The 19,607-nt window shown below is 47.8% G+C and overlaps 1 protein-coding gene across 1 annotated transcript in view; it reads right to left on the bottom strand.

The window, feature by feature from the left end:
• The window catches only part of MAP6 (microtubule associated protein 6), a 56,754-nt gene extending 38,338 nt beyond the window's left edge, over window positions 1-18,416 (bottom strand). Inside the window, exon 1 of the mRNA XM_050930715.1 lies at window positions 17,061-18,416. Coding sequence (XP_050786672.1) covers window positions 17,061-17,827 — 767 coding nt within the window. The 5' untranslated portion in view covers window positions 17,828-18,416. The remainder of the gene's footprint in view (window positions 1-17,060) is intronic.
• Window positions 18,417-19,607: the final 1,191 nt, after the last annotated feature.

Below are 19,607 nucleotides of genomic sequence, written 5' to 3'. Positions count from 1 at the left end.
CTAATCTCTACCACCGACTCCCATGCATGACCTGAGGTAAATTATTTGAAATCCCTGCCTCAGTTTCCCCACCTGTCATGGTATATTTCCCCAATCTGAACCTTAAGAGTCCAAAAAATGGGGTACCAGCATGAATTCCCCTAAGCTTAATTACCAGCTTAGATCTGAAAGCTGCCACCAATCAGGACTTGGAGTGCCTGATACACTCTGGTCCCCCCAAAACCTTCCCTGGGGACCCCAAAGACCCAGACCTCCTGGATCTTAACACAAGGAAAGTAAACTCTTTCCCTCACCAGTGCCTCTCCTAGGCTTTCCCTCCCTGGGTTACCCTGGAAGATCACTGTGATTCAAACCCCTTCTCTCTCCTTCTCAGGCTTTCCCTCCCTGGGCTATCCTGGAGAGAGAGTCAGATTCAAGCTCCGTGAATCTAAAACAAAGGGATTCCACCCTTCTCCCCTCCCTTCTCCTTCCCTGTTAAGTACAGACTCAATTCCCTTGAGCCTCAACAAGGGGAAAAAATCAAACAGGTCTTAAAAAGCAAAACTTTTAATAAAAAGAAAGAAAAAAGTAAAAGTTATCTCTGTAATTTAGATGGTAAAAGTTACAGGGTCTTTCAGCTTACAGACACTAGAAAAAAGCCTTCCCCCAGCAAAAATACAATTTAAAATACTTCCAGCAAACTACACATTTGCAAATACAGAAAAACAATCAAAAGACTATAACTGCCTTTCCTACTTAATACTCACTATTCTGGATATATAAGAGACTGTAGCAGGGAGATTGGCAAGAAACCTAGTTGCACGTCTAGTCCCCTTCAGGACCCAGAGAGAACAAAGCAAACCCCCCAAAAAACAAACAAAGGCTTCCCTCCACCAAGATTTGAAAATATCTTGTTTCCTGATTGGTCCTCTGGTCAGGTGTTTTTGGTTCCCTGTTTGTTAACCCTTTACAGGTAAAAGAGACATTAACCCTTAACTATCTGTTTATGACACCACCTATAGCAATAATTATATTTTGCCTCACCAGAGTACCTTCCATCTGAGACTCTCAAAGCACCCTATACATGGGGACACTGATGACTGCTTCACAGCGGCGTTGTGAGGGCGAATTAGGTGTGGTCTGAAACTTGTCACGTTTTATCATCTCACAACAACTGATGCTCAGAGAGTGTATTGTGCTGACTCAGTGCCTTGCCAAGCGAAGGGCTCGGTCCTGCGTGTTAGGCTCTGGCCCTGGCTGGGGTGGAACACATCGGCCCTGCCCCCGAGGAAGGTCCAGGAGGCCTGGTGACCAGCTCCAATAAACCCTGCCACACTCAGGGATACAGTATGTGCTCCACTCTGAGACCATTCAATTCTTCCAGCCAATGCTGAGGATCCTGGCGCCACTGTCTCCTCTCACTACCCTTTATGGGGTGGCTAGGGCACTCAGTCCTATGGGGTCACAGTCGTTCGGCCAGATACTTTGCAAGTGTAAATCAGTGTCGCCCCATCGAAGTCAATGGAATGACACGGATTTATACCAGCTGAGGATCTGGCTCCTTGTGTTTGGTGTGACAGCCACTGTGAGTGAATGGTTGTAGGATTGGGCCCTTATGGCCCACCATGATGTCAGCAGGCACTTGACTATAGATAGTCAGAGCATCTCCAAGAGCCATGAGTGATCACATGGCATTTTCTGGCAAGAGGCAGGGATGTGAACTACAGTGTCCTGTTCAAATGGCAACCCCAGTAATTACATGTGCCACCTAAAATCCTCCCTAGGACTGGGTTACTTCCTCTGCCACAAACAAACAGTCTCCCCACCAGACAACACCCTGGCTACATCATCTCACCGGCACAGGCTGTGTGCTGCGTTTCACCTCGGAGGTAGCAGTTTTCCACTGGTGGCCAAGTTATTCCTACTGTATATACTGCTCACAAAGTGCTTTGGGACTCTGCTGGGTGAATGGCCCCATATAAATAGACATAGGTATCATTAGATAGCAATATACGTCAGATAATGTTCTACTTGAGGACAGGAGAAACACTTGGGGACCGAAATTAGGAGCCTCGTATATGGAAGTGTGTAAAAGGTGAAGCAAGCACAGGAAGTTATAAATCGAAAGATCAGTTGTTCCATTAGATAAAACACTCTAAGATCACTGTCTCCCAGTTGGGCTGGCTGGCTAAAGGAGGGGTGTTTGAATTCCTGAAATGGTACAAAGAGGGCTAACAGGTGGATCTGGAGATTAGACAGTCAGCATAACGAATAAATGAATACCTTCAGCGAGGGATAAAGTAAAGCAAGACGTGGCGCTTGACTAGAGTATTAGTATTTCCAAGGCAAAGACTTGTTCTGATGGCAGGGAGACAGGAAAACCAGAAGTCATGATCCGAAGGTGTTAGAAGAGAAACAAGCCATGGAACACTCAATCTAAATGTAAGCATAAGGCAAGGGAAAGTCCTGCTCTCTAAATTAGCGGCTCCTTACCTTTAGAAACAAAGACCCTCCTCCAAGTCTGATGGGCTGTGACTCTAAATGAGCAAGTAGAACGGAACATGCTTAAAACAGAGCCAAAAATTTCAAGCTCCCACAGCTCTGACTCTCACATGGATTTGGCATCACTACTCTCTGCTTAGCGAGCGATGTTACACCTAGGCCTGGTCTACACTATGAGTTTATCTTGAATTTAGCAGCGTTAAACCGAATTAACTTGCATCCATCCACACAACGAAGCCCTTTATTTCGATATAAAGGGCTCTTAATACCAATGTCTGTACTCCTCTTCGACGAGGGGAGTAGCACTGAAATCAGTATTGCCATTTTGAATAAGGATTAGTGTGGCCACAATTCAATGGTATTGGCCTCTGGGAGCTATCCCACAGTGCACCATTGTGACCGCTCTGGACAGCAATCTGAACTCGGATGCACTGGCCAGGTAGACAGGAAAAGCCCCACGGACTTTTGAATTTAACGTCCTGTTTGTCCAGCGTGGAGTGCCGATCAGCACAGGTGACCATGCAGTCCCAGAATCAAAAAATAGCTCCTTACCTTTATTTCCATTCTTTATTACTGTTATTACAGGAGCACATTGAGGACCCAACACAGGTCAAGGCCCCATTGCTTTAGGACTATACACAGGGAAATCTTATAGTCCAACTAGACAAGACAGACAAAGGGTAGAAGGGGAAACAGAGAAGTGAAGTAACTCGACAACACATCAGAGCTGAGACTAGAACCCAGATCTCCTGAGGCCCAGTCCAGTAGTCCATTTCACGCCTTCCGAAGAGCCCTCTGTAAGTTCAAGCACAAGGTGCTGGGCTCAGTGCAGGAATGTGTGGTGAAAATCTTTTGTCTGTGGTGTGCAAGAGGGCACATTGGATGGACATCATGAATCCTGTATCCTTCTCCCACTTCTGTTTTCTTGCCTTCTGCCATGGCAGCGCTATGCACCCCTCTGTGCTGTCACACAGGCCCTCATTCAAATCCTTCCCTAGAAGAGGTTAGCCATTCTTGGGGTTAATGCACTGGACTGGGACTCAGGACATCTGGGTTCAATATCCCTCAGATTCATTCATAGAGAGCAATCATATCTCCCCTCAGCCTTCGTGTGGTTTTGCTAAACTAGCGAAGCTCTTTGAATCTCCTCTCATAAGGTAGAGTTTTCCATTCCTCTTATCCTAGCACCTGTTCCAGTTTGAATTCATCTTCCTTAAATATGGGATACCAGAACTGCACACAGTATTCCAGATGAGGTCTCGCCAGTGCCTTGTAAAATGGTACTAACACGACCTTATCTGTACTGCATCCTAAGACTGAATTAGCCTTTTTCACAACTGCATCACATTGCTGGCTCATAGTCATCCTGTGATCAGCTAATACACCCAGGTCTTTCTCCTCCTCTGTCACTTCCAAAACGTAAGTCCTGAGCTTATAGCAAAAATTCTTATTGTTAGTCCCTAAGTGCATAATCTTGCACTTTGCACTGTTAAATTTCATCCTATTTCGCTTACTCCAGTTTTCAAGGTCATACAGATATAAAGATGGAGGAGGCCTGGAACTACTTTAAGTCGCAGCTGCAGAAACTATCAGAAGCATGCATCCCAAGAAAGGGGAAAAAAATCATAGGCAGGAGTTGCAGACCAAGTTGGATGAGCAAGCATCTCAGAGAGGTGAATCAGAAAAAGCAGAAAGCCTACAAGGAGTGGAAGATGGGCGGGATTAGCAAGGAAAGCTACCTTAGTGAGGTCAGAACATGTAGGGATAAAGTGAGAAAGGCCAAAAGCCATGTAGAGTTGGACTTTGCAAAGGGATTTAAAACGAATAGTAAAAGGTTGTACAGCCATATAAATAAAAAGAAAACAAAGAAAGAAGAAGTGGGACCGCTAAACACCGAGAATGGAGTGGAGGTTAAGGATAATCTAGGCATGGCCCAATATCTAAACAAATACTTTGCCTCAGTTTTTAATGAGGAGCTTAGGGATAATGGTAGGATGACAAATGGGAATGAGGATCCGGACGTAGATATTACCACATCCGAGGTAGAAGCCAAACTCGAATACCTTAACGGGACTAAATCGGGGGGCTCAGATAATCTTCATCCAAGAATATTAAAGAAACTGGCACATGAAATTGCAAGCCCATTAGAAAGAATTTTTAATGAATCTGTAAACTCGGGGTTGTACTGTATGACTGGAGAATTGCTAACATAGTTCCTATCTTTAAGAAGGGGGAAAAAAGTGATCCGGGAAACTACAGGTCTGTCAGTTTGACATCTGTAGTATGTAAGGTCTTGGAAAAAAATTTGAAGGAGAAAGTAGTTAAGGACATTGAGGTCAACGGTAATTGGGACAAATTACAACATGGTTTTGCAAAAGGTAGATCGTGCCAAACCAACCTGATCTCCTTCTTGAGAAGGTAACAGATTTTTTAGACAAAGGAAACACAGTGGATCTAATTTGCCCTGATTTTAGTAAGGCATTTGACATGGTTCCACATGGGGAATTATTAGCTAAATTGGAAAAGATGGGGATCAATATGAAAATTGAAAGGTGGACAAGGAACTGGTTAAAGGGGAGACTCCAGCGGGTCATACTGAAAGGTGAACTGTCAGGCTGGAAGGAAGTTACTAGTGGAGATCCTCAGGTATCGGTTTTGGGACCAATCTTATTTAACCTTTTTATTACTGACCTTGGCATAAAAAGTGGGAATGTGCTAATAAAGTTTGCGGATGACACAAAGTTGGGAGGTATTGCTAACACAGAGAAGGACAGGGATATCATACAGGAAGATCTGGATGACCTCGTAAACTGGAATAACATAATAGGATGAAATTTAATAGTGAAAAGTGCAACATCATGCATTTATGGATTAATAACAAGAATTATTGTTATAAACTTGGGACGCATCAGTTGGAAGTAACACAGGAGGAGAAGGACCTCAGAGTATTGGTTGATCACAGGATGACTATGAGCTGCCAATGTGATATGGCCGTGAAAAAAGCTAATGCTGTCTTGGGATGCATCAGGCGAGGTATTTCCAGTAGAGAAGGAGGTGTTAGTACCATTATACAAGGCACTCATCTGGAATACTGTGTGCAGTTCTGGTGTCTCCTGTTTAAGAAGGATGGATTCAAACTGGAACAGGTGCAAAGAAGGGCTACTAGGATGATTCGAGGAATGGAAAACCTGTTTTATGAAACGAGACTCAAAGAGCTTGGATTGTTTAGCCTGATCAAAAGAAGGCTGAGGGGAGATATGATTGCTCTCTATAAATATATCAGAGGAATAAATAACAGGGAGGGAGAGGAATTATTTAAGCTCAGTACCAATGTGGACACAAGAACAAATGGATATAAACTGGCTACCAGGAAGTTTAGACTTGAAATTAGATGAAGGTTTCTAACCATCAGAGGAGTGAAGTTCTGGAACAGCCTTCCAAGGGAAGCAGTGGGGGCAAAAGACATATCTGGCTTCAAGACTAAGCTTAATAAGTATACAGAGGGGATGGTATAATTAGATTGGTCTTTGACTTTTAGCAGTAAATATGCCCAATGGCTTGTGATGGGATGTTAGATGGGGTGGGATCCAAGTTACTACAGAGAATTCTCTCCTGGGTTTCTGGCTTGTGAGTCTTGTCCACATGCTTAGGGTTTAACTGATCGCCATATTTGGGGTCGGGAAGGAATTTTCCTCCGGGGCAGATTGGCAGAGGCCCTGGGGGGTTATCGCCCTCCTCTGCGGCGTGGGGCACGGGTCACTTGCTGGAAGATTCTCTGCACCTTGAAGTCTTTAAACCATGATTTGAAGACTTCAAAGGCTCACACACAGGTTTGATACAGGAGTAGTGAGTGAGATTCTGTAGCCTGCGTTGTGCAGGAGGTCAGACTAGATGATCACAATGGTCCCTTCTGACCTTAAAGTCTATGATTCTAGTATGATATTCTGGTCCTCCTCTGTACTGGATATATCTACCACCTTTGTGTCATCTGCAAATTATTAGCACACTCCCACTTTGTGCCAAGGTTATTAATGAAATGACATCTTCTGCAAGGTCCGCAGCCATGAATCCACCTCAGTCAGCTGCCTTCTTCATCCCAGGAATAGAAGAGGGAGGAAAGCAAAGTAGTCAGGGAGAAGAAATCAAGAGGGAAAAGAAAACCTGCAAATTGTACCACTGCAGAATCAGGGCCCTAGTTTATAAACACAGATTTTACATAAATAAGTCCATTAAAATACAGTCACACAGCAAAGCCACTAAGACACATACACAGACCTGAGCCACCATGTCTGATTATTACTCTTGTCCTCCCTTTCCCCGGTTCCTCTCCTTTGTTTATTGCTCTCTTATTGCATCAGGCCTAAAATCAGGTTGTAAGGCCCCTTGTGACTTCTGTTCTGCAAAGCACCAAGGCCCTGAACAAAAAAAGAAACATTCAAATATGCAGTGGCTCACAGGATCAAAGACCAGCACAGCTGGGAATCTTCACAAATAAGTCACTGCTGATATTGGGGGGGAGCGGGAACAAGAGAGGTTCTTCTGTGTGAAGTTGATCAGTACGGGTAACTGACTAGACAGACAGACGATTGGAACAGGTGGAATAGATAGATTTAAGAAAAGATGGACATACACCTCACATCTAATAACAACTTACTGGGTGTGCAGGCTGAAAAGTAGCAAGCAGCAGGAGAACCAGATGTTCTCTGCATCTTCATCATGGGAGATGCTGAGTGACTTAGTCCAAGGTCGCACAGTGAATAAGGGGCTACACAAAGACTGGAGCACCAAATCATTCTGTCCCCCAGTTATATAGGTTGGGTGACCCCAGTCTGCAGAGCCCTGATTGGCTGGGAATGGGCAGATTAGAAGCTGGCCTCTCCATCCCCTAGAGATGATTATGTTGACTCTCGTTTTTATCTGTGCAGCTACCTTCTCAACATGATCATGGAAGGAGAAGGTGCAGTCGAGTTTCACTCTGAGATATATTGGAGTGTAATCATGTTGCACATTTAATCACAGAATGTTACTTTTAGAGTGTTTTTGGCACCCCTATTATCAAGATGAAACACGCTTACTATTGTTTTTCCAGGGTTTGGTTTGAGCCTCTATTTCCAGAAATATTGTTCCATATTTTGGATGTCCTCAGTTAAGCTTTCTCAATGTCATGGAGATTTGATGCTTGGATTATCATGGTAAGATCATGTCCAAATTTTTGTGATTTAGTTGGAGGCATGTCACTTATATAAATATTAAAAAGGGTTGATGCAAGTACAGAGCCTTGTGGTAACCCATTGTTTCTGATACAGGGTGAGCAGGTCTTATTACCCAGGTATACCATACGCATCTTACTCAGCATGGTCCACAGCAGGCCAAGTGTTTGGTAGCAAGGTATAATTTTAGCACGTTTCAGCATCAGGCCCTTAATCCAGCCAGTATCATGCGCAGATGACAGGTCAACAAATATTCCACCAGTCTTTAGGGAGTTTTTTTGTTGGTTTTTTTGGTTGTTTTTTTTTTTGTTTTGTTTATTTTTTGACAGCCAGCCTCAATGTGAGTTGTGAGTGCCAGAACTTGATCACAACAAGTATGTTTTGGCCGGAAGCCTGCCTGTTCGACAAGGATAACTGGCTCAGTAAAAGGGCGTATTCTTTTGAGGATGATACATACAAGAAGTTTATAGGTCGCACATAGTAGAGAAATAAGCCTATAGATTCCCACTTCTTCAGGGGGCTTTCCAGGCTTTGGAATGGCAATTACTATTGCCTCATGCCATATTTCAGGGATCCGTTCTGTCCTTAAGGTAGCAGAGTAAAATGTTGCTAGCTATTGGGGTCCTTTGGGGACCAGATGGTGGTCTGACAGAATACTGTCAGAGCCTGCAGCCTTCCCTTTTTTCATCATGGAAAGTCCTTCTTTTACTTCCTCAACACTGACAGTGGAAGGTTCTCCTCGGGGGATTGATGTAAGTGTTCTGTAGAGTTGTTAATAAATTTCTCTTCTTGTGTGTTTACTAAATGATCCTTGTGTTCTCCACCAGTTTGGAGGCTATTGAGCTTGGCCTGTGCTCAGATGATGTAATTGCAGCGATCCTAATGAATCAGTGGCCTTTGTGGCCACTATACAGGTGGGGGATCATCAGCGTGCAAGACGGTCCTTATGCATGGTGGGCAGCTAGAGTGAACAGCACAGAGCTTGTTACCCTGCCTGAGTATTCTCTATGCCTCTGAAATCCCTAACTGCCCCCTGTGCTCCTGGTAGTTTTGGGGCACAAAAGGGCTGGAATGGGGAACTCCTTGCCAAGCCACAGACCCCCTGTGTGGGCAGACTCCCTTGGGCATGCGGGCTTAGCCTACACTGTGACTCACTTCTCCATATGTAAAGAAAAAAGTACTTTTCTGCTTCACAGGGGCATTGTGAGAATAAAATCTACATATGACCCTGAGATGTTCTGACACTACAGAGGAGCCCGTAGACAGAAGAGACAATTACTGGTATCCACTTAGTGCAGACATCTGAGTCAAATTGTGCTCCCTACGACAATGTGTGCAGTCCCCTTGAAGCCAGTGGAGCTGCACGTGGGAGTGAGATAAGCAAGACTGCCCCTAAAGCAGTCAGTGATGTGCTGCCATGTGTGGTTTGTACAGCACCTAGCACAATTGGGCCCTGGTCCAGGCTCCTAGGTGCTACCGTAATACAGAGAAACGTGAATAATTAATACATCACGCCAACATGTGTTGTTATTTATTGTTTGTATTTCCACAGTCTCCTGGAGCCCCCGTCCATTGTGCAAGGGGCTGAACACACAGAACAAAAAGCCGGTCCTGGCTCCAAAGAGCTCTCAATCTCAGTGTTTGTGGGAGCAATTATGGGCTTGTCTACACAGGCAAAAGAGGGAGAACTTTTCAGTGGTGAGCTACATCTACTCAGCTAACACAACTGTAGGGAGACCCCTTTCTGCTCGTTTAGATGAGCCCTGTAAGGGAAGGTTGGAGGTGAAGGGGTGTACACAGGAGGGGGGGGCAAGCAGGGGCACGGGCTGCCCAATAATCATCCAGGGCAGAGAACTCTCCAGTCCTCCCCAGAGCTGCAAGGAGGAAAGTGAGCTCCAGCCAGAGCCAGGGCAGGGGGGAGAGAGAGGGAGGGGAGAGCGAGCTCCTGCCAGAACCGGAGGAGGGGAGCACAGAATGTGCCCCCGTAAGCGGGTCAAAGTTAAATTTCTGCACACGTCCCTGAATTAAGACGATGTAGGCTAATGAGAAGTGTCCTCCACATCAATTTGTCTTATAGATCTACCCGTTGATTCAGTCTTGTCCATTTGTACATTCGAAACAATTTTTGTGAGTAAGTCAATGCTGGCAGAAATGATTATCTAGCCATAACCTGGGGGAAGGGAGTGGGGAACAACTCCAACACGGGCTGGGAAACTAGGCCCCAAGCCTCACTTTAATTAGGTGTCAGAATTTTTATGACTAGCTCTCACGAATCCCCTCTAGCAGCCCCCCAAATAGCGTGTCACCTTCCTGGGCTTGATCCTGGTGAAATCCTCACTGAGTGCTGTGGGAGTTGCGTTAGAGAAAGCAGTGCAGAATCCAGCCCTATTCCCATTGCACCCCTCTAACCAGAATATCATCTACTACTGAATTTGTCATTTGCTTTTGGTTGGAGACCGGTTTCATGGCCTTAAAGCATCACATTACGCTGATCTTCAGCAGCAACAAGGGCTGTAAGAAAATCTCTTAGGTCATCTGTTCTCTGAATACTGGCTGCCAGCCCCTACCTGTGCATTAGCGCAGCTAAGGACAAAGAGGACAGGCACCAATATGAAATGTTCTTTCTGACCTGAACATAATAGTATTATGTTGAGCTTATGGTCTGGCCTCTGGCTGCCACTACTTAGCTTTGCTGGAGGAGGATGGAAAGAGAACACAAGAAGCCACTTTCCTCCCCATTACACCCATGCAGACCCCAGGCATAACAGTGACCCTAGCACTCTTCAGGCATTGATGGAGAAGGGGCTAGTACTGCTACTGCTGCTTGGTCTGAAGGAGGCGTAGCCAACTGTTTGAAGGCGTGATCAGTCCTTGTACCATTGGCTATCCAGTGGTACAATGGGAAGGGGGCATTTCACCTTTATCTGCCCTGTGCAAGCAATGTCCCCAAGCACCTCTGCTCAGCTGCTAAAGATCTGGTTCCACCCAGCCTCCCCTTCTCTACCTACAATTTGCATTTGTGGGCCCGAGCCTGAAAGATGCTGAGTAAAAGTTTTGTGCTGATGTCACTGGGGGCAGAGAGAGCCCGGCACCTGACAGGATTAGGGTTTAACTCCTTAAATTCAGGTGACTGGAATTCAGCCATCAATATTTCCTTAATGCCTGAAGCCCTCGCAGCTCATTTTAAAAACACTTTTCAGACACATTCACCAGATTTTTTTAATAAAGTCAAACATGAAACAAAGAAGAGTAGCTCAGCCATTCCCTTAATTTTTACACTAGTGCAAGTCAAAAGTGGCTTTCGCATCAGACACAACATGACATTTAATGAGCGCATGGAGGCAAATTTTAAAATGTAGGGACCAGAGGGCAGGCACCTAAATCTGGATTTTATATACTTATCTAGGTGGTTGCATCATGAACAGGTGAAATTCACACACCTGTGTAGGGAAATTCACATGCCATGAGGTCCTAAGTGCCTAAATCAGCAGTTTGGTGCCTGAAACAGGTATTTACAGTATGTGACTTACTGTATATTGAGTTGTCTAAAGCTCTGGCATTCAAGTTTGCAAACTGTGCCCTTAGTCTCTGGCACACACTTATTTGATGTCTTGGCGGGAAGGGGGAAATTTAAGAGCACGAGAGACTATACGCACAGCACGCTGCTTATGAGCAGAAAGCTTTTCAATAATTAAAGGGATTTCTAGAATTTGGCATTTTTTAAACAAGGAGTAACTCTAAAATATTTCCATATTCAACAGAGAACTAGAAATCATCTGGCAACTAGCACAAGCGTAACTTCAGTATAAACCAAGAGGCAAGTGCAGAGAGAGAGAGACCATTTTATAGCCCACGCCCTTCTTGTGACACACTCCAAGGAGTAACAGAATTAAAATGAAAGCACAAAGAAGAGGAATACTGGGTGAATACGTGATACCAAAAAGGCATAATATACTACAGACCTAAGGCTCAATCCTTCCTGCCGCTGAGGCCCTTCAATCAGCATTGATTCCAACACCTCCAGGGCTTTAAAGCTAGAGCCTATATAGCATATGCTGGACACCCAGACTGATAAAGGAATTAGGACTCGACTGGTAAAGATTCACTTTGCAAAACACCAAACAACAGGTTCTGTAGCAGATTGCAGACTCACTGCCATAGCGCCTCCTGCTGGTCCTCCAGGAATTAGCTTGATTCCAGCACTCAGAGCACCTCCTGCTGGCTGGTGTCTCTCCTGCTTCAGGCCCTGTGTCCCTCCTGGACCCCGGTGTCCCTTTTCCTTGGGGTTCTGCCCACAGCAGTACCCCACGCTCTGGGTCTCCGCTCTCAGGGAAATCCCCAACCCTCTAAGCCCACCTTCCCTCAGCAGCTACAGCCAGTTATCATCTAGCCCCCTCTCTCTGGGGCAGACTGCAGTCTGTAATGGCCACTCATCACTGGTAAGAGGGTTGGAGCAGCTGCCTCTGCCTATCACCGGGCTGTGCCTCTGCAGCACCAGTACCTCCTTAGGCCTTTGACAAGGCCTCAGCCTGAGGAGTTGCCAGGCTGGAGCTCCCCAGCTGCCCTTGCCCTGCTTGGCTCTAGGTACTCTGTGCTCCAAGGCAGCTAAGCCCTTCCCACTCCAAGGCTAGAGAGAGTAACTCTGCTCCTCTCTTAGCACTTATATCAGGGCCAGATGTGGCCTGATCAGATGTGGCCACAGCTGTGGCCCCTTCCCCATTCAGCCTACTTTTTCCCCCAGGAGCAGGCTAACTGCCCCGCTACAGGCTTATATGACAGATGGCAGCAAACAGGCTCCAAAGCAGCTTTTAGCATTTTGATGGTAAATAACTTCTTTCCAAAGGTAGAAGAACTCTACTATGGCTCAAGGATCTTGCCCTGTGTTCAAGAGGACGCACCACCTGCCGGGTAGCAGCTGGAGGCATTCCCCCTGCACAAGGCAAGAGCAGGCATGATGCCTTTACAAGAACAAGGGGGAAGTACAATCACTTGCAGAAGTTACTTCACCTGTAGAGGGAAGGTATCGCTTGTGCTACCCTAGTGATGCCTCCTGGCGCTAGCTAGTGTGAAGATGGGGCCATGGCTAGCCCCATTTGCAGCGGTGATCACTCGTGTTAGCACTGGGCAATGCCTCCTGCTGAAGGGAGTGCAATCAGCTAAATTATGACTGCTCCCTGCATGAAGGGAGGGGGGCGAAGGGTGTTATCCTACCCCCTTCCAACAGTCTCAGAGAGCAGACATACACCTCCCTTTATTAAGCATACCAAACAGAAATGACCTGCTCAGACTTGTTACATTATATCCACTGCATCCTCAGAATTAGTCATGGCATCAAAATATTGACTGATCCGATTGAAAGATGCTACAATCAATTGCATTAACCAGTGCACCCGGGCTGTGATTCTCTGTATGTAAATAATCTAAATATCCATTTACTCGACGTGGTAGAACAGAGAAGAGTTTGGCACTTTATCATGTCAGCTCTCACATGATTCAAGGACACCGTTTACCTTTTATTCCTACCATTAAAAAACAAGCAAGGAATGTCAAAGGCAAAAGCTATTTCTGCTTGACCTAAACAAAAAATAAATAAATAAAAAAGTCAAGAAAATCCGTAATTAAAAGGGACTAGTGATTTTTGGGAGCATCTTAAAGAAGCCTGATTTTTAGAGGGCAGGTGCTCAGCACTTTCTGAAAAATCAAACCACTTTAGGGCATCTCCAGATGAGCCCCCTTAAATATTGAGGCACTCCAAACGACTAGTCACTTTGGCAAATCTTGCCAAATACCATAGTTCCTTTGTCCTTCAAACTTCCTACTAGATATTTCACAATATAAAGGTCCTTAGTGTCACGTGCAGAGCTTTAACATCAGCCAATAACAACTGGAGCCCTGATTCAATCCAACATGAATCCCAATTCCAAAACAAATCCGAGGGGTCTTACTAATCTCCTTCCCCCACCAAAAAAAAACCTGCTTAATTCTCAGACATTTCCTACAGGGATGTGACAGATACACATTAATTTCTGATTTTTGCAAATACTAGCCATAAACAGACATTTCAGATATCCATTTTTCTATTTAAACTTTTTAGGTTAAAATTTTGTTCGCAAGGGTGAGCTAATTTGCATGTGGCGTGTTCGTATCAGATTCTTTGGGCCTGTTCTGCTCTCACACTAGTACATTTCCATTGACTTTGAAAGGTGGCACTGCTGCTTTATACGAATGTGAAATCAGAATGAGGCTCGTAGACATCATCGTTCTTCATGGCAGGGTATCATTTACACTAGTGCAAAGTGAGGGTGAAAACATTGTCAGATAGGAGTGGCACTGTTTTACACCCACGTTTACTCCTGGGGGAATTCTGTGCCACTTCGCATGTGCAGAGTTCATGTCCCAGGCAGATTATTTTTCTCCATAGAAAATACATTCTGCTGGAGAGGCGCTACAGTTATGCCTTTCTAGGGTGACCAGATGTCTTGATTTTATAGGGACAGTCCCGATTTTTGGGTCTTTTTCTTATATAGGCTCCTATTACCCCTCTACCCCCATCCTGATTTTTCACATTTGCTGTCTGGTCACCCCTACACCTTTCTCCCACCAGAGACTTGTGGTGCCAGAACAGAGTGCACCTGGCTCACCGGCCAGAGCAGCCAAATGCAGAGAGAGAAGAGGAGAGCCTGCTTTCCTCACAGGGCCTTGCCCGTGGGGCCTGGTGAAGAGGCCTGGGATTTTTGTGGGGGGACAGACAGAGCAGGGCATATGGGAATGCTGGGGGGTGAAAGACTGGGGATCAGAAAGGCTATGGGGGGACAGACTGGGACGGGAGCTGAATGGGAGTGCAGGACCACATGGGGATAGGGGGCGGCTGAGTTGGGATGCAAGGACACATGTGGGAGATGGAGGGGTGGCTGACTGGGGATGTAGGGAAACATGGGGATGGGGGGAGATGCATGGCTGACTGAGAGTGCAGGGACACATGGAGACAGAGGGAGGGGGTGTAAGGACACATGGGGACAGGCGAAGGAAGGGTGGCTGAGTGGGGGTGCAGGGACACATGGGGACAGGAGCACATGTGCCTGACTGAATGGGAGAGACTAGGGCTCAGCCAGGGTCTGCAAGGGGGAGGCTCCCCAATTCACTAACAATCCCTCCCCTCCCAAAAATACTTGCATACTTCTTCCACCCACACCCAACAACCGTCCAAGTTCACTCCCAGCATTTACTTCCCTCTGCCTCAGCTCCTCCATTATCCCTGACTTCCCCAAGCCTCTGTATTACTTGTAAGGGGTGCTGGAAATACGGTTCTGTATCGTAGTTTAAATGAATTATTACTTAAAGTTCTGTATGAATATGCCTAGTAAAGAATCTGTTTGTCAAGAAAACATTTCCTGAATCCTTTTTAGTTGTCTGCATTGTTACAGACAACTTGCTGACAGCTACTTTGAAATAAATCTCCAAAATAATTGAAATGAGTGTGATTACATTGTGTTATTTTGACAAATAAAATATGCAGAATTCTGCAGAATGTTTAATTTTTTGGCGCAGAATTCCCACAGGAGTATGCTTTGCACATGGCTACATGGCTGCCAAGGTGCAAGGCAATGAAGAATCAGGCCCAGAATTTTTAGCCTTAGTTCATAAGAAGGAAAAATCTACCTCGTCCATGATTTTCAAGCCGAATGCCAACTGCGCCTTTCCCCACTGCAAGCAGAAAAATGGAGAAGCTAAATTATGTATACATTTTAGATTCACATGAATTGTTTCTCATGCTGCTATGTGACAGGTTTCATCTGCAGAACCCATGAGATGGGCTAATAAGTCACATTCCCTTTGCTAGAAACACCAACCATTCCTAATGGGGGCTGAGGGGACAGAAGAATTGCAACATTTATTTTGTCACTAAAAAGCCACCAGTTCTGCTCTCAGGACTATAGAGCCCTAGTTTCCTCTGTCAAGGAAAGATCTGGAAAGCAGCATCAAGGAAAAGCTCTGATTTCAAAAGGAAATCAACGCTCTAGTTGGGCCTAGACAATGCATGTATACTTCCAGCCTGCCACCTCTTTGTTACAGTTTGTTTTTTATTTACAATACATCATACTTTTTCAGCCAGAAACAAACACCTTACAGCAGCTACATTTCATTCTGAACCACAGGGAGGTCTATTTTCATGTGAAATCAGGCATCATTTGCCTTCTGAGAATCAAAAGAGAAAACCAAGAAGAGATGTTACTGGGGAAAACCTGCAGCTTATATGTGCTGAAACGTGTGATTCCCCCAGCAGCCAGCACGCTACTTCAACCAAATGCATTTAACACGGCAGTGACAAAACTTTGCCCCACCCACCAACTGCAGGATCCTGCAGGACACACCTAATCTGCATCAAATGAAGCCCATTGTGGAGGTCTGTTTTCATCCCAGATACCTCCTGCTCTTATGAACCTGGACCAATGCATGCTCCCACCTGTAGGCACCTTTGGATTAAAGGCATGGTGCAGGCTTTAAACTCCACAAGTTGCCTTCAGCTCACAGGCCATGCTTCAGCCCAGCTGATTTTATCCTGGGCTCCTATGAAGCCTCCAGCCCAAAGCCTCACTGGTTCATAATGGCTTGCAGACATAGTGCAAAAGTGGCCAGCAGGCTTATTAGCCCAACATGTGAACACATACAGTTACAAACAGAGAGGAGGTGGAAATCAAAGGGAGATTTATTGGTGAGACTGCATTGGTGGGAGGAGCCCCCAGAAAGTTCTTGAAGCTGCAGACCCAGTGATTCTTATTGTGTTTAGCTAATAGGAAATGGTCACGCACACCACAGGGAGATATATCTGGGGTGAGGTTGGGGGAGGATGGAAGAAGATTTCCTTGGCTTCCCCTCGGAGAGGACACAGAGGGTGGAGGAGGGACATTGGGCGGATACACAGAGGATTGAGGAGGGGCGTTGGGCAAGTGGACAGAGGTTGGGGAGGGCACTGGGTGGACACAGAGACGATGGAAGAGGGGTGCTGGGCAGCTGGAGAGGGCTGGGGCAGGGGGTTGGGCGGACACAGAGAGGATGGAGGAGGGGCTTTGGGCAGGTGGACAGGGGTTAGGGGAGGGCACTGGGCAGACAAAGAGAGGATGGAGGAGGGGCGCTGGGCACGTGGACAGAGTTGGGGGAAGGTGCGGGGCGGACACAGAGAGGATGGAGGAGGGGCGTTGGGCAAGTGGACAGGGGTTGGGGGAGGGCGCTGGGCGGACACAGAGAGGATGGAGGAGGGGCATTGAGCAGATGGATGTGGGTTGGGGGTGGCCCAGAGACACTAGCTTCTGGGCAGAGGCGCACAGAAGATGGGGTGCTGGGTAGGGGTATGATGTATCCGCCTCTCACCTGTAGGAGCTGCTCACCCCGGCTGCCGTTTCCTCTCTGATCTGCTTGTTGAGGGCATCCACTGCTGCTCGCCCTTTGGCTGCCTCCTGGGATGCCGAGAGCACGGGCTGCTGCTGCCCCCCATCCTCGACCACCTGGACCCTCTTCTTCCGCCCTTCCTCTGCCTTGGGCTCCTCCTCCTTTGCCCTTTGCTCTGCCTCCTCCTCCTTCTTCTCCTGCCCTGGCTGCAGCTTCCTCCTCTTCTCCTGGCTGGGAGGTTTCTCCTGGGGGCCCTTGTCCGGGGCTGGCCCAGGGGACGGGGCTGGCTTGGGGATCCAGGGGTGGTCCCCTCTCTTGGGGATGGGCCAGGCCCGGAAATCCTTCTGGTACTGGCTCTCCTTCTCAAAGGGGGTTTCCGAGGGCTGGTACTCGCTCTTGGGTTTGCAGCTGGGCTCCGGCCGCTGCACCTTCCAGTGCTTGTAGTCCTGGCGCATCACCGAGTCGGCCAGCGGCTGCTGCCCCGGCCCAGCCTTGTGGTCCCCCCCAGCCGCAGTCGCCCTGGCAACTGCATCCAGGTCGCCCCCCAGGATGGAGGGCTGGGTCTCGATGGCAGAGGAAGGGCGTGGCGGCGGCGGCGGCTGCTGCTGCTGCAAACCCCCCTGGGCCGCGGGGCTCTCGGTGGCCTCGGAGTATTTGGTGAAGACCAAAGGGACCGCGATGTCCGCCTTGTCCAGCTGGTTCCAGAAGCGGGCGATGCAGCACGCCCGGGTGATGCAGGGCCAAGCCATGGTGGCGCCTCAACCTCTCCCCGGCTAGGCAGCTTGGCCTGTCCCCGCACACCCTGCAAAGAGCACCGCGAAGTAATCCACTCGCTCGCTTACTCCCCCGCCAGAAAGAGCCCCCGGCCGAGGGGCTGCAAAAGGAAATTCGGTGCCAGTTCAAGATCGGGGGAGGGGTTAATCCGGGCTGCGGCGGTGCACGCAGCACTTTGGAGGGGAAAGCGGTGCAAAGCCTTAGCACAGTCCCTAGCTGCAAGCAGAAGGCTCGGTGCTAATCGCAAGGGGCCAGGACTCTGGCAGAGCCCAGCCCAAACGCAAGGCAAAGGAAATGCTGCCCCCAGCCCGCAAGCAATGGTCGGTCAAAGCTGCGGATTCCCCCCACGTCCTTGGCGACCTGAGGCAAGTGCAATCGCGCGGCAGCCCGGTCGGGTTTCAGCCCTGGTGCACGGCGGAGAAGAGCCCTGCTGCAAGGTCCTGCCTCCCCCCCGCACCGCGCCTCTCCCGGCGGGTGCTGCTGCGGCTCTCACGGCCGCGGCTAGAGGAGCAGCCGCCCCACAGCCATCATCTGAGCGGAGACCGGAGCATCGCCGCCGCTGCGGCTGCAGAGAAAAAAGCCCCACCCCGCCCCGCTGCCAGCAGCGCCGCGCAGCGAAGGATGCTGGAGAAGGGCGGGGGGGATGCAGAGAGATCACCTGCCTGCGCCAGCGCCTGCGGAGTGGGCTGGCCGCCTGTTAACTCTTCCAGCCCTGACCCCTGGGGCGGGAGGCGGGGTAGCCCGCCTCGGATGGGTGTGTGGCTGGACAAGCAGCAGGGAGATGTGATGGTCCCACCCATTTTCAGTACTAAAAAGCTTTGGACAGAGCCCCGCCTCCATGCAGAAGAGCGGTGCAGAGCATGAAGCAGCAAACAATACATTCATCCTCTTTAATCCACCGTGGCATGCCCAGCTGTAGAGCCCGCGGGGAGGGGGAGAGAAAAGGAAGATGACCGGCTATTAAAGCCTGAGGGTCTTTAAGAAAATCCAAATGTCTAGAGCCACTTGCTTGCTGGGGAGATTGTTCCAGTGTCCTATTGCTGGGTGTGGATTTCAGCGATCAAAATGGTTTCCCTCATGGAAAGTAGGGGGGAAAATCACAACAAACCTACCTAGATCACAGCGCCACCTTAAAGCAAACACTGTCTAGACGGGAGTTTTCAAACACACACACACACACACACACACACACACACACACACACACACACACACACACACACACACACACACACACACACACACACACACACACACACACACACACACACACACACACACACACACACACACACACACACACACAAAACTCAGATCCTTGTTCTGTTTCCCTTAGGGAGTCTGCTTCCCTGCTTCCCCTTCCTCCGCCCTCATTCAGTCTCCTCCTGCTTTTACAGGCACTTCTCGATATGGGCTACTTCGACCACAGCAAATCCTGTTATGCCACAATTTTGAGCCTGTGGGTATTTAGGCCCAGAGCTAAACACACGAATAAACGTACACGACTGAGCTAAACCTTGGCAGGCTGGGGGCCTTGATCTGTATTGCTGTCCCTTCAATCTTCTTAGTCCCTGCTGGGTAAAATTCCAAGAAATATACAATGGGAGAGAAAAAATAGCTAGGTTCATCCAAATGTCTTGCAATTAATGAGCAAAATATGATAAAAAAAATGATTCTCCCCAGATAAGGTAAGTGTCTGAAATTTGTGGGGCTGCAGCAAAGCATAACGTTAGCTGCTATTTGGTTACATTATTAA

This window comes from Gopherus flavomarginatus, chromosome 1 (assembly GCF_025201925.1).
Source record: "Gopherus flavomarginatus isolate rGopFla2 chromosome 1, rGopFla2.mat.asm, whole genome shotgun sequence".
NCBI lineage: Eukaryota > Metazoa > Chordata > Testudines > Testudinidae > Gopherus > Gopherus flavomarginatus.
Note: the sequence above shows the minus strand (reverse complement) of the source record. Positions and strands in the feature narration are given on the sequence as shown.